General features: G+C 40.5%; 3 protein-coding genes across 4 annotated transcripts in view; 1 reads left to right on the top strand and 2 right to left on the bottom strand.

The window, feature by feature from the left end:
* Positions 1 to 1568: 1568 nt before the first annotated feature.
* trpv4 (transient receptor potential cation channel, subfamily V, member 4) lies at positions 1569 to 13073 on the bottom strand. Its single transcript, XM_008276619.1, has 16 exons — positions 12874 to 13073; positions 11551 to 11632; positions 10189 to 10637; positions 9218 to 9393; positions 7525 to 7677; positions 6667 to 6807; positions 4877 to 5175; positions 4582 to 4761; positions 4235 to 4393; positions 3595 to 3687; positions 3401 to 3474; positions 2869 to 3034; positions 2719 to 2785; positions 2214 to 2518; positions 1802 to 1929; positions 1569 to 1722 (listed from the first exon to the last, which is right to left on the bottom strand). Exons 2-16 carry the CDS (start codon positions 11557 to 11559, stop codon positions 1569 to 1571), a joined length of 2553 nt encoding a protein of 850 aa, XP_008274841.1. The 5' UTR covers positions 11560 to 11632; positions 12874 to 13073.
* Positions 13074 to 14906: 1833 nt separating this feature from the next.
* On the bottom strand, positions 14907 to 20562 carry gltpa (glycolipid transfer protein a). Its single transcript, XM_008276599.1, has 6 exons — positions 20481 to 20562; positions 20178 to 20307; positions 17057 to 17115; positions 16830 to 16963; positions 16593 to 16743; positions 14907 to 16480 (listed from the first exon to the last, which is right to left on the bottom strand). The coding sequence occupies exons 2-6, from the start codon at positions 20278 to 20280 to the stop codon at positions 16298 to 16300; spliced, it is 630 nt and encodes a 209-aa protein (XP_008274821.1). The 5' UTR covers positions 20281 to 20307; positions 20481 to 20562; the 3' UTR covers positions 14907 to 16297.
* A 2267-nt stretch (positions 20563 to 22829) lies between these two features.
* Positions 22830 to 23846, top strand: part of tchp (trichoplein, keratin filament binding) — a 7752-nt gene continuing 6735 nt past the window's right edge. The window contains exons 1-2 of one of the 2 annotated variants that reach the window (XM_008276587.1): positions 22830 to 22886; positions 23292 to 23486. In XM_008276587.1, the coding sequence (XP_008274809.1) occupies positions 23296 to 23486 (191 nt within the window). In that variant the 5' untranslated portion in view covers positions 22830 to 22886; positions 23292 to 23295. Of the gene's footprint in view, positions 23003 to 23291; positions 23487 to 23846 lie in introns of both variants that reach the window. The other variant, XM_008276588.1, reaches the window with a different exon arrangement.

Genomic DNA, 23846 nt, shown 5'->3' with positions numbered 1-23846 from the left:
CCTATAGGGAAAGGGTCATGAGCGGGATTTGAACTCATGACCTCCACATTGGGACTGTAGCCCTACACATATGATGCCAGCTCAACCAGGTGAGCTATAGCAGCAGCCCTATAGTATGACTTTTTTATTTCACGTCAAAACTCAGAATGACTTTTCTTTGTGAAATACTTTCCTCAGGTGATTTCTACGACATGCATTGAAGTATATTCACCATATACTACATCCTGACACATTTTGACGACATTCTGAATCATTTTATTGAGGCCCAAATACATAATGTGCTTTTTTTTTCCAGCAGTACCTTCCAAAGCTGTCTTTAAACACATTCAGGACACGTTTCCCACTATACACTACATCCTGATGCGTTTTCAGGACATTCTAAAACGTGAGATTTTTTGACAAAAACGACATGCTATAGTATGACTTTTTACGACCTATTTTAACCGTTGTGATTATTGTTATTATTATTATTATTACTGTTATTTTTTTAAATTTTAATTTATTATTGTTTTACCGACTTTTGAAACGCGATTTTGAGGTCCCAAGCATGCTCGAAAACTCACCAAAATCGCCACGCACATCAGGACAGGACCACATAGTCTTCTTTGTTACATAACAAAAGTAAAACATATTTTAACATATTTAACGTTAAAGGACCATTTAAGTAAAAACGTCTGTGAAATAGCAGCAATATAAAATGTAGAGATGAAGGCGCTAATGTTAGACAATCATCGGTTTTTCACATCAGACCAAAACTGATGTATCGTGCATCCCTACTCTAAACGAGCTGCTTCGGTGTTTGTATTTTTAAATGCGACTAAGTTGCTGCTGCCCTTTTCAGGAAGAAGACTCTCTCTATCACTGACAGGGTAGAGCGAGACACGTTAGACCGCACGGCAGCCGACAAAGATGTAAATGAGTGTGTGAAACCAGCACTTTCGCTTCTGACTTTCTCTCAGAGCGTTGAGTTTATATAAAACTATCACATAATTCACAGCACAGCCATTGTTTTGAACTGAGCTGTACAATGAGTTTGTCAGACAGTTGTGAAATCAAGATTTTAGCGGTGCAGAGCAGCAGCTAGGAAATGGCTGCTGGTTAACATGTAGTCTTAAAAGGCTGCATTTCAGTCACTATTTGACTCTTTCAATCATGATGTCTTGAGTTCCTCAGATGCTGGGAGTGCACCAAGACTCTTGTGTTCACTCTTGCAGCCACCAGTAGAACATTTAATGTGGTTTGATTTGAACATTTTAGAGTTAGCAGAAGTAGTTCTAGAAAATAAATAAAGCTGGCAGGTTATAAGGCAGTTGCTTGTTCTGAATCGCTCATGTCAGAATATGCATGAGGGGCAGGATAATACATAAGTTTAACTGGATGACTTTTGGTTCCATTGTTTCTACACAGGAAGTGGATAACAGTCTGATTGGCTTGTAAAGCTGGGAGGCTATCTAGTTGAAGGGGTCTTGAGGAACGGCAGTTGTTTATATTTTCAAAGCTATTATTTAATCTCCAAGGTTTAAAGACGTACAAAACTAAATAAAAAAGGACTTTTACCATATGGGACCTTAAAGCCAAGAGAAAACAGTGAAAATCTTACCTCTCCTTAAGGCTCTGACGCTTTGCTGCAACCCATTGACTAGGTTGGTCTCATTCTTTCCCGGATCCTCGTTGATTATCGCCAAGTTCTGATTCCAGTGACACCAGTTAACCTCATCCACCCTGACACAACAAGACACCATTGAGATTGGCAGTTCTTTGGTGCTCCTGAGACACAGTGATTACAAGTCATGCAAAATACCTGAAACACCAGCGTCGGTCCGGTGTGTCATCCCAGTTTTTCCCCACGGTCACCATCTCCCCAGCTCGAAAGGACTTTCGAAGGCAGACTGGGAATGATCGCTCGATGTCCAAGATGGTCGTTGCCCACTGTGAGTACAAGTTATTTAAACAACGTTCTTAACACTTTGGTTAAATCTTTATGATGAACGATTTTCAAAAGCTAGATTGTCGTGAGATCTGGTAGACATCCATGGTACCTAAAGGAGTCTTTAGTGAGTTCCTGACCTTCTCTCTAGTCTCATCATCGTTTTTACATATAGAAGAAGTATCATAACATTTATCAGATGGAAACTGCAACACATTTTCATTGTCCTCACGTAGGGTTGACTAGAGACTCCTTCATCACCAGCCACCATAAACAACTAGCTCACCTGAAGCTTCCAGATCTTCTTGCTCTCTTTGGACACCTGCCCCACCGTCTCCCCCATCAAAGCGATCAACATGTTGAGCAGCAGCACGAAGGTGAGAATGATGTAAGTGACCAAGAGGACGAGAAAGACAGCCGGATACTGTGCGCTGTGGATCATGTCCAGTTCTCCCATCCCAATGGTCAGCTTGAAGAGGTCCAGCAGGAAGGTACTAAAAGTGTCCGGGTCCCTGCAGTTGGGGTAGGTGGGACAGTCCCCATCACACTGTGTCCCCGGTGGAGGACACACTGTCAGCAGGGACACCAAGGCTGTGGGGTGGAAACACAGGAGGTTGTGTTATGTGTCTAGTTCAATGAGATGAGATGATTAACTCTCATTTTTACGGTTTCCATACAGATGAAATAGCTCAAATAGGTTAAATCAAGTTATGATTTATTGTAACCTGTGCAGCCAAAGTCGTCACCAGACTACGGTTAGACTGTTATAAACTGTCAAAACAAGAGCCTACCTGATGCATATCCAATCATGAAGAGCACATACACCAGCAGGAACCTGAAAAGGTCTTTGAAAAGAATCTGAGAATCAAAAACGACAACAAATTGTTACGACTCAATACAGCATCATATTTTTAATTTCCTGTCGGTTTGCATTATCCAACCTTCTGTATCATGATACTGTAGGTGCCAGTGAGCTTCAGGCCTCGGGTGAAGTAGAGTGTGTTCATCCAGCCCAGGACAAGTGCAAACACCATCACAGAGACGTAGGCTTTAATGCCAGACAGGTAGAGAGCAGCTGTGACGACAATCAGCACAGAGTAGATGAAGCTAGAGAGGACGGAGGATAAGTTTTGTCAGCGAACCACTTTCTATTGCAAGCCTGTGATGCTGAAGTAATAGACGAAGGCAGGAAGATGTAATTGCTGTTATTTGGCGTTTTAACAGAATGTAGACATCACGGTTAATGATTTAAATCAGCGCGGTTCAGAGAGGTGCTCCACATCCGCTGCTCTTTGTTTGGATCACGCGCTTAATTAAAGATTCAAACTATAAAACATGCCAGGGAGGAGGCTGAGAAATTAATTAGATGACTCAATTAAGAGGATGCAAAATTTGCCTCGGGTAAAAGTCAGCAAGAGATATATAACGGAGGTGAGGATGAGGAGGCTGCAAGGACGGAGGATGGAAACTTACTACAGCAGTTGAAAGGATCCATCAATAAATAAAGACTTCACTCCAGGGCACTTTTTCAGAAAGAGGTCCTTAATCTGCAAAGAACAGGAGGAACATTTCTACAGTGACACTGTTGTTAGTGGATGGATGCAGAGAGATGGCAGCGAGCAAGCCATGATCAAACCACAACAAGGCTTCAGAGCGAACTGACTGACATTTGTGAGGAAGAAGAAGATTCCTGATGCCAACGTGATGATCTCCCCTGCCATTCGCAAGTAGTCAGAGGATGTGGTGTAGGGGTACGGAGGCTGGAGGGAAGAAAGACGAGGCACTATCAATGACAGTAATATGAGGTTTCATCCCTGAGATTGAAGTCAGTGCAATTAAACACAATATATAAACAGAATACACCATCTAGAAGAAAGAAAGCTGATATGACCAAACAGTGACTTAAAGGATTAGTTTGTCATTTAACGTCTAGTCACCATCTCACCAAGAGTTAGATTGTTATCAGTCTAATACCTATCAGAGCCAGCAGCTGGTTATCTCAGCTTAGCATTAGCATGTTATTTCCTGTAAACCCACAATTTGTCACACTTTGCCTTCAAAGACGAACAATTTAGAGTTTCTATCTGCTTCTACCTTCAGCTCAGTTCACATTTTGTGTCTATATAACAGCAGCAAATGTAATATTCTTAAATACAGTGCAGTAAATGGTCTCTTGGTGCAAATTTGGAACACCAATTTGCCACTGTTGTACATTTCGTGCATGTGGTCTGCTATGGTGAAAAAAAAAAAAAAAAAAAGACTTGTGGGGCCTTGAAAATTCAACATTTTCAGTAATTTCACACCTACCGTTCCCTGTGTTGGGTGGTAATAAGCCACGAGGGTGAAGATGATCATGGTGATGAGGTAGGAAACCACGCTGATGTAAAACGTGACAGCAGCAAACTTCTGCCATTTGGCCCTCAGCAGCTCATTGATGGGCTCCACCGCCAGCATCTCGTGGCGATTCTGAAGAAACATGACACGGATGAAATGTAATAAAAAATAATATAGGACAACAGAAATCCTAATTCGGATGCACATAAATGTTTCATATTCTGTGTTGTTTTTTTTTTGTATGCTTTCTTGTCATGTCTGGGGTTTTGATGCTTTTTTTTTCATTTCAGCTGTTCTGACAACTAATAACATCTATTCACCTCATTGCGGCTGTTGTAGACAAGGATTTCCAGCACAGATGGTTCCTCTCCACATGTGTCCAGCGAAGACAGATCATAGAGGGAGGAGTACACCGGACCGTAAGCCCAGTCCTTAAACTTACGCGACAGGTGACGAACTTCCTCGTCTTTGATCTCGCGTCGGATGATGTGCTGAAAAACCTGGAGGGAAAAATGGAGACGTTGACCTCCTGACCTTTGATTTGAACTTAATAATACAATAAAAAAAATGTGATGATGGACACATTTCTAATTGCTCCAATGTAAACTCATCTACCCCTATCTTGCCCAGTTTGGCGGCCATCATGAGAGGGGACATGCCGTCGTTGTTGAGCACCGTCTCCAGGCTGCAGTCTGGGTAGAGCTTGGCGCTCTTGATTAGCAGCAGGTCGTACATCTTGGTGAGGAATCGTGTGTTGTCCTTGGTGTTGTCTGCAATGTGCACTAAGGCGTGGAGCACCGTGTTTCCACGTGAATCCTGCCGTCGCAGGTCGGCCTTCTTGTGCGGATTCTCAGTCAGGTAGTGCACTATGTCGGGCTGGTTGGTGCATGCAGCCAGTGACAGAGGCAGCTCACCTGAGCACACACACAGAGGGAGAGACAGAGCACTCACTTTATTCTGAAATCACAGGAGATTAAGGGAACTGTATTTCAGATTAAAAATAAGCAAATCAACAGGAGGGTTAATTAAGAACTGTAGCTGGCGTCTGTATGTTTTAGCAAAGCATACTAAACATGGATCAAAGATCTGACTTAAATCCCCGCTATGAAAACAGCACAATTAGCAGTTGTTTGAGGGAGGGGCGCAATGGGGCCAGAGTGCCAAAAGCAGCTGCTGAAAATGAGCCGTTGCCATGGGTGACAGATTACTTTGTCACCTCGCATAGAAACGCTCCTCTTCATGGATTTGCACGGGTGCATGCAGAGTGTTAGCGTGAGTCTAAATCCCATTAGCCATCAGCTCTGCCAGGTTCGTGTTCACCTCACTGCAAAGCTCCGCAGCAAATTACTCACACTGTGCCCGGACACGCTGGGATTTGGGATTGACAACCATGCTAAGTGCAAATAGAAATCATCTCCTCTGTGATGAGTAAGGGAGATGGTGCCTGATTGTAATCAAATAAGCAATTCTTAAATTCAGGTTGAGTAAAAAAAACAAAAAACAAACCCAGAGCCTATAATATTTTAAATCTACATTTCTGTTCATGTGTTAGGGGAGTGAAATTTAAATCAATTTTATGCTACAACTATTATCCAAAAAATTCAAATGGCACATAAATAATAACATGTTTTTTTTTCTGAGTAGCATATACAGTATTGTAAAGGAAGATCTGAACAGCAGCCAGCAGAGGGCAGTGTTGGGTTTAGTTTACCAGCTCTGATTTATTTCTCCTCCATGTGTTAAGGTCATCCAAGCGCCTCCCACCAGCAGAGGATGTTTACTTTTCTTAACTGCAGAACACAGACACCTCTGACTGGACACACTTGGGGAGTGAATGACATAATGCCGGTCTTTGCGTGTGTTTTCGGAGCATAACTGATGACGGTTTCTCGTACGATACTTCAAAAAAAACATTTGAACACAAGGTGGAGTTCACCGCTGGATCGCAGCAGTGTCCTGACTGTATGAGTCCTGCCAAAACCTGCCACGTTAAAAAAAAAAAAGTTAAAAAAGGGTGGGGTGTAATGTCACTTCATTTCCCCATGGCAACGGAGGACTACTTCTGCCAGAGAAAATGTACCATGTGTTAATTATTTGATGTTGGCAGCTGCTGTAGCACACATCACAAAAACACTGATGTCAATCCGGCGTTGTAAAAGACAGAATAAGCACTTGTAAGGAAGGCAGTCGGAGTGGAAATTGAAAATGTGACCAGTGAAGTCATGGAAACCTCAGACAGACCACATCATTACTGACATATGAGGCAGAAAATACAGTAGCAGCTTCCCAGAAGTCGCTGACTGACTGACTGAGAGGACAAGGTGTGTCAAAAAAATTGTAAATTCGAAAGCACAATGAACTCCGTTGTTTTGAATAAAGCTGATTGTGCACACAAAGGTCATTACCAAAGTAGAAGTAGCCCCCCTCATCTCTGGGCTGGAAGAAGCGTCCCCTGGCCTGGGCGTGAACGTCGGCTCCCTGCTCCACCAGCAGCTCCACGTACTGCTTACAGCGCCGTTCGATGGCAATGTGCAGCGCCGTCTGACCTGAAAACGCAACACAGAAGCATCACCACAACCGAACGTATTGCACATCCCTGCTTTTGTGTTTCTGTGTTTAATTGAGAAAGAATTTATTTCCTAAGAGCTAATTACTAAATTGAGGTGTGTGGAGTTAATTATGTCGACAGACATACTCGAGGCAAAAAGGCAGTTACACAACAGAAAGGTGGCTGTTTTCTTTTGAGGAACTGATGATAATTATTAATGTGAAGGTGGAAGAAAAAAAAAAGAACTAATAGCTATAAAGGGTTCGGGCTACATTTATATACGGGATGTTTCTGTGGGGGTAAAACCCAAAGATACTGTGCCCTCAAACGTTTTACATTGTCACATAAAACGTGTAATAAAAGCTCTTAGAAGTTACATAAACCGCCAAATGTGAGTTAACAATGCACAGTTAAATCACATTTTGTATTACAAGGTGCTACAGGGTGAACAGACTCGCTGCTATCTCACAACTAATAATGTCAGGGATGAAACCCAAACAAATGACGCCTGGCTGTTCTCCTTTACAGGGCTGTAAATAGTCGCTGTAAACATACATACTGTGAATACATTCCTTTTTCCCTGTAAATGGGCCTCACCGGCAGCCTGGTCTGGCCCCATCCCTCAACAAAAACCGTCTACTGGCTTTGACTCGGTGGAAGATGAAGGGTCACAGTCGGATGAGTTTTATGTAACCGCATGTCATCGTTTTCATACCTCTGTAATAGACGTCTCTGAAGGGCGTATTTATGAACTCTCTGAGATTTCCGGTCTTCTCTGCGATGTCTACCAGCAGCGGGATGGTGTTGTTCCGACCACCGTAAAGATTCAGCAGAGCTTTGGGCAGACACGTCTTTCCCGTCGATGGCTCTGGTAGAAATAATAAATGAGAAGAAAGAAAAAGTTTTGGTCTGGACAGAACTGTGAGAAGATGACTGCTTGTTTCTTTATTTAGCCCCATTTAGGCATCAAACTATTTTTCTAGTCACCCCTTAAGGAAATCTGCAACTTATCAGATGAACTTTAAGCACATCCCCACTGATAATGAGGAAATAACAGGAAGTGCTGCACTGGGGTCAAGAACAAGAAAAGTGAAGAAAATCTGAAATCAGATGCTCTTCAAGGCCTTTTTTTTGCCTTGAATAGTCTTTGCTGATAAATACTAAAGACTTCTATCATTAATTGGTATAGTCAATACTTTTACATCTTCATACCCAATCTACCAGGTTATTTATTTAGCACTGCTGATGAAAGACTAGATATTCCTGTTATAATTATCTCATATAGCCTCAGTGTTCAGACAAGTTTACATCTATGTGTATTTATCTATTTCAACAGTTTACTCATTACTTAACTGTTTAAGGTTTCTCTCTTGTTTGCTCACTTTAATCAGTTTTGACTCACTTTTAAATGTAACCTCTGGTGTTCACTCAGCTTTCTCAATATGAGGATGTTTTCTCTCCACATACCCCTGAGTAGAGTCCGATCGATACTGGATTTGTTGGGGCCGATGCCACTATCGATGCTGATACATCAGCAATCATTGTTTATGAATGTGTCAGCTCTGTATTTCACAAACTGGTGAGCTAACTATTATAAATTCACTGGCTGACTCTGCACCACTGATTCCTCTGTTTTGATACGTTCTCTGCTACATGTGCTGCAGCCGGTTTCCAGGTTTCTTTGCTGGACAAAAACCAGGTGATGACACATTTTCTAAATCATGCCAAGCAACTTTGTTTCTACATTATATAATATAAAAAAAGGCTTTTATCAGACAACATGTATGTCAATGTCAACATGTCTGTGATAGGCCAATGTAACCTGATAATATCGACCAACCAATGCACTGGTTGGGCCCTACGTCTAAGTATCTCTGCTGGTGATCTACTGTCAAGTCGGTTCCTGTTGTTTTTGCAAACGCACTGAGTACATGGTAAAAGACAATAGCTACAGTTTCAGGAATTTTTACATGCAAAAAAAGGATTTGGGGTTCAAAGCAATGAAATTGTTCAATTAGGTCAAATGCATCCTTCCTATTATTAGTCTCACAGTTTGAAAAAACAAAAATGGTAAAGCCCTATTTAGCTCTCTCTCACAAAGTTGCAGTTTGCTGTGATTTCTAACTCCTCCCTGTTATAAGCCTGAAAAAACTTCTCAGACACACACAGGAAGCTTTCCCTGGGCCTGCTTTTAATCGGACAAAGACCCTGACATCGCTCCACCTTTTCCCCCTCACATCCTCCGCAACAACAACTGCACAGAGAGACAAAAGGTCAGAGGTAAAGCAGCCAGAAGATAAAGCGCTTTTGGTTTCCGCCTGAGAGCAGACACAAACAACAGAATAAGAACAATGGAGATTTTCTGCATTTCAAACCACTTTTTTTTACTAAGACATTAAAAGTCTTACCTCTGAACTCCTCGTCGGTTAACCTCTTTTCGTGACTTTGCAGGTACTCCAACAGGCCCTCGAGGGCCTCGGGGTCTCCACGTGACACAGAGTCGAAGAGCAGAGAGCGGTTGAATATTTTCATGACTTTTGGTGGGTCCGAGCTTTGACCATCATCACAAGATGCCTCAGTTTTCCTACGAGGACACAGAAACATGGCTTATAATTATGTCACACATCGTGCTGTAAGATAAATGGTCCACAATAATACAGCAGCTTTTTAACCATAGCGTGGTTCTCCAAAGCGCTTTATCATGTGTTTCTCATTCACACCAATGGTGGCAGAGCTGCCATGCAAGGCACTAGCATGTCATCAGGAGCAATTTGGCCTGAAATCGAACCACCAACCTTCTGACCGGTGGGCAACCTGCTCTACCACCTGAACCACAGCCGCCCCAACAAAAGAATTCCCTTTGAATCCATGGTTCCTTTTTATGTTTTACTGACAAAAAAATAAGAATAAAATGGGTGTTTGATGCACAAACCACCTTTTAAGCAATCACCCACACCCTTGAGTGCCCCAATAAATGGACGTCTGTGTGTATGGGACAGGTAGGGCAGCCAGGAACAGGCAGCAGCCTAAATATTACCTCAACGGCTGCAGAGGAATCAACAACATGTTCTCTGTTTGGTCACGGAGCTGAATGAAGGCCTGCTTGGCCCATAGTGTGTGTGTGTGTGTGTGTGTGTGTGTGTGTACATACCTTTTCATGTGGCACACCTCTGTGTACAGAGTGGCATTTGTAGGAGGTTTTTGTTTTTATGACAACATTTTTCCAAACTAGCCCTTGTATCCATGGAAAAAAAAAGTCCAGTATAGGTTTACTACTGTTAAGACAGAAAAATAAACCCCTAAACCTAAATGTTAAAAGGAACAGACGGTTATTAAACACACAGGTGCTGTAGTTTAGAGACAGTGAGGCTCTTCTCACCCTCTTGGGAGCTTCTTCCTGCGTCTCTTCTGGTTGCTTGTGTTCCTGTAGGTACCATAGTCAAAGAGAGAGTCCATGGGTGCTTTCTTGGGGCCTGGAACCACATTGGACTCATATATGGTTGATTCAAGTAGGTCCATTGGATTGGAAATACCCTTCTTGAAAGCACCCTGGAACTTCATCCGCAGATTCTGCCTGCCGTCCACAGGCTGGCCGGGCTGGACCAGCTCCAGGGCTGAATCCTGGCTCGTGTCCTGAGTTGATGGGGAGCCATCTTCGCTCTCAAACAGGTGCGAGAAATCAGACAGCGGGAAGGCTGCATCACTCTCAGGCTGCGCTGCCACTCCATCTCCAGAGTCCTCAGAGAGGGCAGCTCTGGCAGGAACAGAGCCAAGGGTGTCGGCCTTGGACAAGGCAAGGTGGCACCTTCTGAGGAGAGCAGATCGGCTCTGGAAGAAAAACATGAGAAAATGTTCTGCGTGCCCTTTAGGTAGTCAGGAAAGTCTTGTTCAAATGGAAAAAGTAGTTTTAACACGCTTAAATTCAATTAGGTATTTATGATAATGAGAAAAAGGAAAGTTTTACTTCATACATGTTACATAACTCAGAAACTGTCACCTGAAACATTTGGTTTTGGGACCTTTTGTCACTGTATTATTTCTGTTTTAAAAAGGTGCGTGTTCTTCTTAAACTCCCATGCTTCAATCCCTCACATGTGTGTGCTCTTGCTATGCAATCAATGCAGGAATAAAAGAGGTAATGGCAGACTTGATCACTTTCCAGGTCACATGAGGACAGTGGATGTACAAATAAGAGACATGGGTTCCAGCTGCAGTCGGCAACATGCAAAGTTTCAAATTCAGCAAGATGTGAAAATCTCTCACAACCTTTTTTTTTGTCATTGTTAACGTTAAAATGCCGTGAGTGTGATTTTAAATGGGACTTTTCAAAAGAAGAAAGTACAATCCAGGAAATTATTCAGCTGAGATTCTAATGCAACTTTTTGTCACGATCAGTTTATTTCGATGGCAGCTTTAATATGGTCACGCTGATGACATGTATAATTTGCTAAATCAAATTATGCTTTTGCTAATCAGCCTGTAATTTAACATTTATTTCCTTTTGGAGGCTGTAAGAACAGGTGGATGTCACAGGCAGCACTTTAGAAAACCCTGAAATAGCGACGGTGATGTAGGATTTGTACACTAATCAAAATGACAAGCAACCTGAAAGAAATGATGAAACTATTTAACTAATGAGAAATTATACTAAGACTACAATTACCAAAGCGACTGTGGAAATCCCCAGTTGGAATCTAAAACAGGTTTCAAAGAATACATTTGCCATTTAACCACTCTGTACCTCATTCATCCCTTTTTTCACAATGATGTGCAAAATTCCTCTTCGGGGGAAACTGGAAACGACGCTGCAGCATGTGGACGCTCTGTGGGACAAGAAAGAGGGTAACCAGCATGAGAAACACTGAAACAGAAGCACAGGCAAATCATCTGTATGTTCTAGACGACATACTGTAACAAGGACTCTGTTGACTGGGGACTGGATATATGGAAAGCTTAACAGAGGACTGATGCCAAAACTAATACTAGTCTGGACTTTCATTGGTCAGGGGAATGTGTTTTTTTCTAGCAGGCAGAATCACACCACCTCACCTGCCTGTTTAACGCAAACACATGAATGTCCTGCATCAGAGGTTGTGAGTAATCTTACATTTCCCAGCTTCTCCACACACACACACAGGTTTTGCACAGCTTCCCTTCAAACTTTGAGTTAGTTCACGACGCTATCTAAGCCTGTTGCCAAAGGAGCAACACCAACAGGACGAGCTGGGGTCCCGCGAAGGGAAGAGGGATGACTAACCAGCCTGTCTAACACACGGGATTATCATGCCATTACACTTCAGCGAGCATTTCATAGTGAAAAGACGGAGAAGCAAAGACAGGCTGCCCTTGATGAACTGCTATTACAGGACCCGGGACAAAGGATTACATTATTTAACTGAGGTGTCTGAGGGCAGAGGGAGCCCACTGTGCATTAAAACTGCCAGAGTGATAGAAAGAAACCATAAAATACCAAGTAGACCCAAAGCTCGCATATTATCCGCTTATTTGGCCAGGAAGTGAAAATTCACATGGGAAAGTTTTCTAAATGTGACTGAGTCTAATGTCCCCTCAGAGATGTGGGAGTTCCTGCTCTGCCACCGCTGATGTGACATTATCCAGAGAGCAGGAGAAGCTGGAGGCTCAGCCTGAAGCCAAACAGCTGCTGGGAGGAAAAACAGGCAAAAAAAAATAAACCAATAAATAAATTTTAAAAATCCAACCTTAAAAAAAAAAAGATTTTAAAGCCTCTAAAGGCATTGCACTAATAACACAAACATAAATACACATCAATAAATATCCATACTTGATATTTTTAGTGGGAATAATTAAAAGAACATAAAGATTTTAACGTTTAAAACTGCAAAAGGATATTAAAGTAATAAAGAACAGTAAAAAAGCATTGTAAAACGGTGCTTAATAAACTCCAATTTCTACACTCAAGGCAATTTTAAAAAGTTTCCTCTCATTAATTATTAAAGTGCCAAAAATCTTACACAGTAAAACATCTTTATTGGATGCAGACTTTTCTGAGGAAGGCACCTAGAAAGCATGAGGTGTTCCTTACCTTGTTCTAACCAGCTGATCCTTTTTTCTTATCCTTTAAAATGCTCCACAGATTAGTTCCCAAGTTTGAAAGTTTTTCTCTCCTCCTCCTCTCCAGCTTCAATGTGACTCCAGCCAAGTGAAAACGCTTTTTTAACTAAACTACACTGTTTCCCGGCTTCTTGTACCATCCGATCGCGGTTGAGGTTCAGCGGAACAACGGATGCTTTCACAGATTTTGGGTGGGACAAAGTCACCGCTACCTTGACTGGAAGTTGGGAGCAGAACGCGGAAATGGAAGCTGCAGTACCGCTAATGGCCGCTGGGGGACGTCTGAGGTGGGTGGGAAAGAAAAAGAAAAAAAAACAAATCTCAGGCTGAAAAAAGATTCATTCAGCTTCTCTGCAGCCTCTTCAGTCACTCCTGGAAATACAAATACTGGTCAGTGCTGTTTATATGTCATCACAAGACATTATGGTTACAACAGGATGTTTTTCCTTCCTCCCATTTCAACATCAGCAGACAAACAGAGGATTATATGTTGCCTTCAGGCCTTCCATGTGTGTCCATAGAGCTTCTAGATGTTTTATATGAAGTCTATGTGTGTGTCATTTGCTTTTTTATGTTCCTAAAAATCCCTAAAATGAACAAAAAGGCTTCAAGTAATAGTCAAAGATTCAAATCTCACTCAGTCTTACCAGAAGGTTTATAAATGATGCTGGCGCTCCAGCATCAGTGATGGAAGAAGTCCTCAAATCTTGTCCTAAAGTTACAGTATGTCAGTATTACCAGAAGAATTTACCTTAAATATCAAAATTAAAAGTGCAGAAAAATATCCCCTGCCAGTGTTTTATATATTTTCTATATGATGTTTTGGATTCAAATTAGTGCTGAGTTAATGTGTATGTTGAATTTTATGCAGTAGATGATGAGCGTTGTGAAGTTTGAAGTGCTTTATACACGAATGGCATGGCATCGTCTTTTATAAGATTATCATAGTTTTGTAGCATCATTGTTCTTTAAAAAAACCCATCTATCTATCTATCTATCTATCTATCTATCTATCTATCCATCTATCCATCTATCTATCTATCTATCTATCTATCTATCTATCTATCTATCTATCTATCTATCTATCTATCTAGAAAGAGAATGCTCTCAACTCACAGTGTAACACTCAATCAATGAGAAGAATTATAATTCTAAATCATCAATGTAGTAATAGATGGTTTTTACAGAAAGGGTATGGAAAATGTGAAAAGTAAGTAATAACTAAAGCCGTCAGAAAAATGTAGTTGCCCGGTTGTCAAGGAAACCCTCATGTTAAATTTTTCATCTTTAAAGACTTCTCATCCGTGCAGACTGAGAATGGCGATTGAAAGTTAGTTCTTGACCTTGTTTTTTCTATCCCGGAGTGGCCCTTATAGGTAGCTGTTGAATGAACACACTACCGGCAGCAGCAGCATCATGGACACTGGCCCATTTCTCAACTATTCAGAGTCACACAATGGAGTGGAGAACAGGAGTTTAATATTTTCCTGGAAGGAGGATGTGACAGGGCAGCCAAAGAGAACAATAAGGAAAGATAAATAAGTATTCATGTTCTAATAGTGAACAAATCCAGGGGCCACGTTTTCCTTTTCTTGTTTTACTGCTTATGACATCATTGGGAAATACATGTTTATACCTCTGAGTGTAAGAAAGCATCAGGCTCAATGTAAACTCTAATATTGAGATCATAATAAAAGTGGAAAATCTGATTTCAAAAAATATTTCATTACAAATAAAAGTTCAGCCATCATTATTTTATGCATGATTTTCACGTATATTCATGTAACTATGGCTGTCAAACAGTAGCAGGGGAATTAAAAGTACAAAAGTGGTGCAGAAATAATTAGCAGAAAATATTAATAGTATTCACAATTCAAAATTACACTGCAAAGCATCAATATGCTTCTACACAGTGGAGAACATGAAGAAACTTTGTAGAGATGCCCAATAAGTAAAAGAATACACAAACGAAAGAAAAGAAGAAATAAATATCCCAATGGACGCATAATTTCTTATTATTTTTATTACATAACATCAGTGTACAAGATTTTGCACTGTACACACACTGCAACATAATGCCACAAGAAACATCAGACAAGCCTTTTATCTCTGGGCTAAACATCACAGGAGACATTTAGCTTAGATTTGCCAATGACAGAGGCAAAAACAACACATTGTAATGAAAAACTTCTCTCGACAATGAGATTTAAAGCAAACACACATTTAGCGTAACGTCAGCACCTGAGAGCAGAGTGGACTGAAAAACAACTTGTGAAGCATCGCTTTGGAAAGGTAGCAAAGATATGGACGTCCTGCATAGCAGATAAGTACATCATAGGCAGACCAGACCTCCAGTTATACTAAATATTTTTTTTTTCAATTTGCCTGCCTGGTTTATACAAGGTGACATGTATAAAAATATAAACGACTAAAGGCAGAAAATGGTCACTTAAATGAGCCGTACCTCCAGCTTAAGGCACAAACAGGTGTGTCATTTACAACAGTATTAGTTTGTGAGCAACAAATGAAACACACACACACACAAAAAAAACTGTATATGACAAAGAAAATTCAACATTAAAAGTCATGATACTGGTTCAAGTGGCTGCATTTTGTATAACTTACGACAACGTGACACAACGTCATGTAAAAGTGTTCATTAAAAAGTACAAATGTCAACCAAATCGTGGACAGCTATAGAATACAGCGTTGTTGGATAAGATGGAAGTAGTGACTTCTTGTCTTGAAGGAATGCTTGCTTCAGTATATAAGCAACAGTTGTACACTTTAGGGATGTTATCCGTCTGTCTACTATTGCTTACAGGTACTATGACTATAAATGATTTCATTTTTTGTATGATTACAAATAAGCGAAGTCTGATTCCTTCTTGTGTTACAAATCATTGCAGACATATCAGCGTGACGGATTTTAACACTGTTAAAACCTAATTTTAAGAAATGAAAAGTATCTTCGTGTTTGATGTTTTGCGTTATATTCAGTCATGATTGTTTGTCCACATTATCCATCTCACTGCTTTTCTAACAGTGTTGCTGCTGGTTTTAGTTGATACAATTCTCAGACATATGTGAGAGTGTGTGTGATCATAAACATCTGGCAATACTTTTGAGTTTAAACACGTTAAAGGCTCTTAAAATGAGGAGTAAGGAAATACATATCTGCAGCTGCTCAGGAAAAATATGCACCAAAAAAAAAGCCAGAAAAGGCACACAGACAATTAAAAATGCACAAGTATTTGAAGTGTAATATCATAACTGCACTCCCCCTGTGAGCCGTCAGACGACCTGAAGGGATCCATGTCGATACGTAGACTGCAGAATGTGAATGACTTTTGTAAACTGAGTGGCTCACTTAAGGACAACGGAGCGTCCCGCCGTCACACTGTGTAGTCAAGATCAGCATTCATCTTGTTGTACAGCTCGTAAATAGCATCGACAGTGGCGGAGAAGTTGATGAGGAATTTTCTGATTTTTTCCATGCATTCTTCTTCCTTGACATCCCGACCCTTGGAGAGGGCCCTCAGGAAATCTGACTTATACGGAGCAGCGAACAGAGCTGCCTGAAAGAGCAAATACAAGTGTTGCATTCACAAACAACTCTGTGTGTTTGATGTGCTCAGCGGTACATTTCTCCTGAGAAGAAGTCATGAATCTGCCATAAAAGATGCTCACCTTGAAGAGCTGTTGCACCAACCAGCCGTGATACTTCTTGAGGGCGATTTCATAGGCTTTGGTGACATTGACTCGAATGAGGTTTGGGTTGCTCTCATCCTTTTCACCATCCACCAGACTCTGAAGGAAGACTTGGATAAATCTTAGACCCCTGATGAAAAAGGAGACATGCATCGTGATTATGGATACCTGCCTTTCAAACAGTCTATAACACCTCAGATGTAAAATATCTCAGACCTTTTTAGCCACATGAGTGCCAACGTTGCTCCGACTTTGGGCCATTCTCCTCCATGCATTTCCTTCTCAGCCTCCAATATCTGCTGGAGTGTCTTGAACCGTGCAGGGTTGGTATCATAAACTGCCTTGATTTTCTATCAGGCAAAATATTATTGCATTGTAATGTTAATGATAGATATGAGAGAAGAGGAGCAGATAAAGTCACATAAAAGAATAATTATACTTACTGTGATGTTACCAGATATGTCAGCCTTGATTGGTGCAAAAATAGTAGAGCCAAGGCAGTCTGAGGAGGAATATTTACATAAGATGTAAGAAACCTGCACAGAGGACAAAAAACTACAGAGCTTCTCATAGTGATCACTAACCTCTATCAATTAACACATAAGCTCAAAGGACTTAAGTGCAGGTTTGCATACAAATGTTTGGATTGGCTCTTGATACATTTGCAATCACGAAAAATGCCTAATATTTAAACTTGTCATTGACGGATGCAAATGTAGTCAGCTCCACTGGCGTTTTCTGTCATGTTTAAATTGACTTCTTCATGCAGAAGCAACTCTTCAAAATGAATTACGATTACAACAACATCTTGATATTTGAAAGTCCTACATTAAGCTCTTGACCTCTCCATCCTCGTGGACTTCTAGCTAGTTCTGTCTTTGAATACTCATGTTGCACTACATGCAAACTAAATCCCACACTGCTAAAATGTAAGAATTTAAAGGAAAGTGTGTAAAAAAAAAATTGATGCACAAAGCATACTGGTGATCATTTTTTAAACAGATAACATGTGCAGGCAATAAATTGCATTCTGGATCTTAATATTTAGTTTATTTTACAGTGTGAGTGATAAAGCTTTAGTGAATGATGGACCAAGCAGATGAGAAAATACTGAAATGTGAACATTGTACAAATTTTGTCCGACACAACTGCAAAGAATGATACAACAACAGGCTTGAAGTTTCATCATGCTTTGTTGTACTTGGAAACACGATTGATTTGTAACCTAATGTCAATGCTTTACTGGGACATCTTATGGAACTGAACCATTTTCAACTAAATATGTTTGACCTGCAGTTTGCCTTTAGACAAGTCAAAGTATATGCTGTGAAACGGCTCTATTGGGAGGAAGTGTTTGAACAATCCGAGCACCTCAATCCCACCAGCAGGTATAAGAGGCAATCACCAAAATTATACCATTTCGTAGAGCCAGAAACTATAAAAACAGAAAGGTTTTCAACTTTCTGATGGCCCTTGGATTAATGTGGTTTTAATCAGGAAAATGATCCAAATCTAAGACTAAAACTGTTACGTTCTATCAAAATCACTTCATTTTGCATGAAAAGAATTTACCGAAAATAAACTTTGTACCTAAAAAACACTAAAAGGTAACCAAAAAAAACATTGGTGTCTGATTTGTGACCAACAGTTGCAAGGAGACAAATATGGGAAAATACATTTGAGAGACTGAGAAGAAAATAAAACATACTTGATGAACATAATCAATGCAAAAACAGCACAGAGAGGAGCAAGTTGTTGGAAGATACACTCAGCATGGTGAAACATCTTTCTAGAGTTGAAGTGCATGGTAGTAAATGTCTAGTTTGTTGTAGTAAACATAAGTAGTGTCTATGAAATGTAGAGCCACCATTTTTTTCAGGGTTAGTACTAGTAGACCTGTGGGCATGAATTGATTCCAGTATTTGCAAAATTAATAATTAAAAAGATTTAAGTTTTTTTTTTCTTTATAGTGATGTATGTAATTCCCTTTACTTCTGGTCATGGTTGTACTGTTTCCATTGACAAGCAGGACTTTGTGTTGCAGTGAAAACTGAGCCCTCACTGAGGAAAAATGCAACAGCAACAATAATAGGGGTTAAACTTTCTTGCAGCTTACGATAACAGAACAATCCTGGCAGGTGAAGAAGATCCAACTGGATGAGACCTTCTGCTGCCTTTTGTCTTTCCACTTACACAACATTGCGGTATTATCGTTTGGTGTCCTTTAATTAGGCCGCTAAAGGACCTGAGTGTTTGGTGGCAGGATTGTGGACAATGACGCATCTGGAGGCCCGACCACACACGGCTCCTGGATGACCCTCTGACACAACAGGCAGCTTTCAGCTCCTGAGCTGTTAGTGGAAACTACTCATGACTAAGTCCAACCCATTGTGCCAATGTGGTGCATCGCTACAATGATGGCATCATATCTTATTTCAGAGACGTCCTCGGCCTGCATGGCTCTCTCTGTAATTTCCATTCTCGTCACAGGACAAAGGCTTTTGTGATAAATATGCAGCACTTGTGGAAACTATAGACAGTTAATCAAACTGAAATGAATAAACTTCTAACAAGAACACGCGCTAATTAGGCCTGAATGTTGGACAGAGTCATGATTGGAGTTTGCCGAAGTCACTTAATACTCACAACAAGAAATGACAGGTGAAACAGCGCTAACAGCAGAGTGAAGAGATGTCAGTCAAGTGCCGTCTGTGCCGTGCACAAGAAGTCTAATTAGGGACGATCATTTAAAACACCTATGTGAATGTGCTATGACTGTGCAGGATGTTAATGGCTTGTAGGAAAGTTGGCGCAGAAATTTCTAGGTCAGGCAAAAACAATGGTGACAAGGAGGAAAGAGTTTAATATCGGCTTCAGACTTGGTTCATCTCAAGGGTTTCACATGGCAAATTCAATAGAGGGACTTTGGCATATTAATACAGAATGAAGTCGCACAAAGATGCCCTGGCGCACCATGCCACTGGTGAATGGGCAAGGGGAACTCAACACCGTACTAATCAATTTTCACAACTTAAAATCCAGGCCAGTGGATTAAATTATGCATGCGAAAGGATTGAGGACAGCTTGATGGAGAGAAATACGATCCAAAAAAAGATTATCATTTGGAAAGAGCGGCAACGGTTTTGTGAAGCTTCGTGGAAGTGTTGTGACAGATTTACCCTCTCTGCATGTTCTGTGTTTGTTAATCAAAGTTGAACAAATCCCACATGAAAAATGTACAAAGGTTCACTGGATAGGGGCTAATTCTGAACTAAAACGCTGCATTTTTGTGCTTGAACAGGCACAAAACTGCAGTCAGATAGCAAGACTCAGATTGTACATTATTAATAAATCTACACGCTCGATATCACTGAGTCAGTGCCATCAATCTGTATGAGCCTGTCACAAGCCAGCTGTAAATGTGTGTAGAAAATCCCCCTTTTTTCCCCCTCTCTCTCTGCACTCACTGACATCTTATGGTGTGTTTTTCATATTTATTCCTAACATAGCTGCAGTTGCAGGAGCACGGTCTCTACTGTGTCACACTGTGGAGACTTCACTTACCAAAGAATGGTGGAAGGTATGACACAGCCTCCAGAAAAGGTCTTGTTTCCACCTGTCTGTCAGCTGGCAGCTGTCTGAACTGGTGCTCCATTAGCAGAGCCATCTCTTTAGTCCGGACACACTCTTACCTCTGAAATGAGAGCAACAGGCTGTCAACCCTCCACTGCAGACTCACAGTGACACCAGGAGGAGGAGAACCAACACACACAAGCAACACACACAAGCAGATTCCTCCCTCTCTCTCTCTCTCTCTCTCTCTCACCCACACACAGACACACACACACACACACACACCTGTCTCACCTGCGTTGAACCCGGCCTGTGCAGCTCCTCTGATAGATCCGGCCCATCGCCACCTGTCGGGTAAAAGGGCCGATAAACGGCGCTTGGACTCAAGTCCAGAACAAACACAAGACCAGCAGCTGATGTTTCTCTATCAGCTGACACTCCTCTTCCTCTGCGCTTAATCACATTATGCTGCTTTACTGCCAACTAATGGAGTTTTGTGGAATATCGCTATTTAGTTACACTTAGTAGAACTTATTTATTTATTTTAAAATGATCTTTATAAGTACCCCTGTTAACTCACTTTCTTTGAATAGAAGAATGAGTGTAGTAGGCTGAACTGAAGTAAATGACCCCCTCATTGTTGATCATACATACATACATGCATACATACATACATACATACATACATATGTGTTTGTAGGGTTCAAATGAGTCAAATTGATTTTTATGTTTGTAGAGTCATCACTTCAAAAATCTAAAATAATCCAAACTACTCTCTGTACGTGTTACCTAACCTGTATGTTGCAGTTAAAGTAAGAGCAGCAGCAAAATGTGAAACTTAAATTTGGCATAAGTAGTGAATTTGTACAGATCTAAATAACTTGTGAAGTAAGATGACCCCATGACCTGGGTCCACTTATTAAGATTTTACATTTAGTTTTCTAATTACAAAGTGTTTTGATTTAATTTCCCTATACATTATATTTATTTTAAATTTGAAATAAAATTTGAAATAAAGAAAAATAGCTTGCTCATGGAAATTCCAGGGAGTCCTTGGATTTGTGGGTATTTCATGTAGAGGTGTGTAGGGTCATATTTTTAGTACTAAATGAGTCACTTACCTACATAATCGATGATACTGCATAATTAGTCCAGTGATCTAAAATAAACAGTACTGTAGGATATATAATATATCATATTGTCAAGAAAAAATCTATTTTATTTACATTTTTTAGGGTTTCCATCATTCATATTTAAATTACTCAGGTAAATCCATATCATAAAGCACACTGTAGGGCTTTAACCTCAATGTTTAGTTTAGTCAATCTGTAATGGAAATCTTATTTTTCTACTGGAAAGTAAAAGTATTACAAAAATGTACAGTGACTGGACCACTAGATATAATCAATTTTCGTTCCAGGTCTTTTCTCTGTTGATAGTGACCGTGCTAATCTTAAATAAGTGTAATGGTCTGGGAAGAAGAAGTGGTTTTAAGGTATGGGGTGTGATATTTTGCCATTGCAACAATAAGTCTGTGTGTGTGTGTGTGTGTTTTTTGTTTTTTTTTTGTTTACATTTTTTGTTGTTGTTGGTTTTTTAGGAATACACATATACAAACTTTTTACTGTTTACATGAGCATCTGATGAAAGGTTATCCTTTAATTAAAACATAAATGTAACATGTGAAAATGTAAGATGAAGATTTTTGAGCAAAATGCCCCTCTGATATGGGATAAGAAGCGTCCCAGGGACATCGGTTATTTTGGATATGTAGCATTGCTAATGTTACATTTCTGATAGATTATGTACACTATGGTCTAATTAAAATTTGATTACATTAAATACCAATGACAACAAAGTTATAGCTCCGTGATCAAATTTGTCTGTTCTAAATTACTTACAGCAATAATCAAACAATTTTTAAAAAATCTGAAATGATTTCTGTATGTGTTACTCCATGCTGCATTCAGAGCAACAAACAGTTGTGCAGTTTAAAATTTAAGGCAAATATTTGTATCATGCCTATATTTGTAGGGTCATGACTTTGTAGGGTTAAAAAACATCTAAAATACTTTGTATGTGTTACCTAACAGTTGAATTAGAGTTAAAGTCAGAACAATATCGAAATGTGAAAATAAAGTTTATCTTATTCGGGAGGAGAGCATAATACTGTTTACCCTGCATTAGTTGTCTCATATTGTGTCTTTACAAGCCAATAACAACATCACACTCACTCATAATACCAATCATCATCATCAATACTATCATCATTAGTGTTTGGCTGATAACGCTGGTGATATTGCAACGATTTTTAACCTGTCTCCTACAGTAAAAGAGCTGAGAGACAAATGTGCATCACAAATCAATGGCCAGATACATCATCTACAAATACTTAATGCTGCTGTATTTTTGTTGAAGTTTATCTGTGCAAGAGCTATATAGACTATATAGACATGTTACTAATTAAAATGAAAAATATGGTTTATATATTTTTCAAAAACAAAAAAAGAAGAAAAGAGCAAGAAACGCCTTTGTACGCGGATATTTGGAAGAAAATAGGTTTCGCGTTTTCGCCCAGCAAGCAATTTTGACCTTTATTGCATCCCGTAGCGTGGGAGTAACTAGGAAGCGATTTGGTTACTAAGGAGGGTAAATAAAGGCAGAGACGTTATATAGGAGTCTGTACGGACTTTGTTAAAGGTGAGCTTTGCAGAATGATTCTAATAAACATTCAGCGGAGACAGTCGACCTGAGCAACAGGAGTAGAAGTCGGTGTTTGTGGAGCTACAAGGTCTTTAACCGCTAAAGCGTTGCTGGTTAGTGAGAGCTGTTGACGTTTTGCTCGTAATGTTTATTTTCTCTCTCTCTCTTTTTTTGGCCTTATATGATAAACGTTTCATGGCCAAAACACACATAACATTAGCGGTGGTGTGAAGGTAAAAGACTCCTTGGTGTTTTGTGGGACTGTGGTGCCTTCACGGCTCAGTGAACACACAAACTGTTTGGCTAATGCAGTGTTAAGTTGGAGCCTGTGAGTTAGGATTTGTTTTTTGCTAATCACTGCTCGTGCTTTGTTTTTTAAATTTACTTATAACTGTGATTCAGGTCCATGGCTCTGCCGACGTTCTCGGCCCATGTGCCCAGTCGGTCCCGAGTGCTGGCGGAGCAGCTGGCCCGGCAGCGGGAGCAGGAGGCCCGGTGGCGGCAGCAGTGGGAGCTGCATGCTCAGTACTTCAGAGAGCAGAGTGTCCGCAGCCAGAGACAGGCGGCGTGGAGCTCCCGACACTCCTACCAGCAGAGGTAACTCCATCCACCACAGCCGGGCGGACTCGTTTAACACATGATTTCACATTACAGAATCCTCTGAAACATGAGAGTATGTTGGTGTAGGTGCTCAGTCATTCAGCTCATCCACAGTGATGCTAAGCGCTTCAGTAGAGGACAACTCTGCTTCTCTCTTTGTTCTTGAAGACATTTCACCTCTTACCCAAGAGTCTTCTTCAGTTCTAACTGACTAGTGGGGAGTCCAAGATATTCATTCTCATTCCCAAGTCACATGGTTAATGATGAATGTAAGACTCAACTGTCATAAGCATTGATCCATCAGTGTTCATGGTTGTAAAACTGTCAGGTGAAGGATGACTCAAGATGTTCATGGAG

The sequence above is a fragment of the Stegastes partitus genome, unplaced genomic scaffold (assembly GCF_000690725.1).
Source record: "Stegastes partitus isolate 25-593 unplaced genomic scaffold, Stegastes_partitus-1.0.2 Scaffold77, whole genome shotgun sequence".
NCBI classification, from domain to species: Eukaryota; Metazoa; Chordata; class Actinopteri; family Pomacentridae; genus Stegastes; species Stegastes partitus.
The sequence above is the reverse complement of the archived record's forward strand: the minus strand, read 5'-3'. Positions and strand labels throughout refer to the sequence as shown.

What these genes read in the sequence shown, in the direction of transcription:
- trpv4 (XM_008276619.1), bottom strand. An exon ending in GGATCCTTTCAACTGCTGTA is followed by an intron (nt 3,035 to 3,400) that starts GTAAGTTTCCAT and finishes CGTCCTCTCTAG; the next exon opens with CTTCATCTACTCTGTGCTGA. An exon ending in CATGATTGGATATGCATCAG is followed by an intron (nt 2,519 to 2,718) that starts GTAGGCTCTTGT and finishes TCCACCCCACAG; the next exon opens with CCTTGGTGTCCCTGCTGACA.
- gltpa (XM_008276599.1), bottom strand. Translation starts at nt 20,280, where the DNA reads ATGGCTCTGCTAATGGAGCACCAGTTCAGACAGCTGCCAGCTGACAGA. An exon ending in ATACCTTCCACCATTCTTTG is followed by an intron (nt 17,116 to 20,177) that starts GTAAGTGAAGTC and finishes ATTCCTCCTCAG; the next exon opens with ACTGCCTTGGCTCTACTATT. An exon ending in GCACTCATGTGGCTAAAAAG is followed by an intron (nt 16,744 to 16,829) that starts GTCTGAGATATT and finishes CTTTTTCATCAG; the next exon opens with GGGTCTAAGATTTATCCAAG.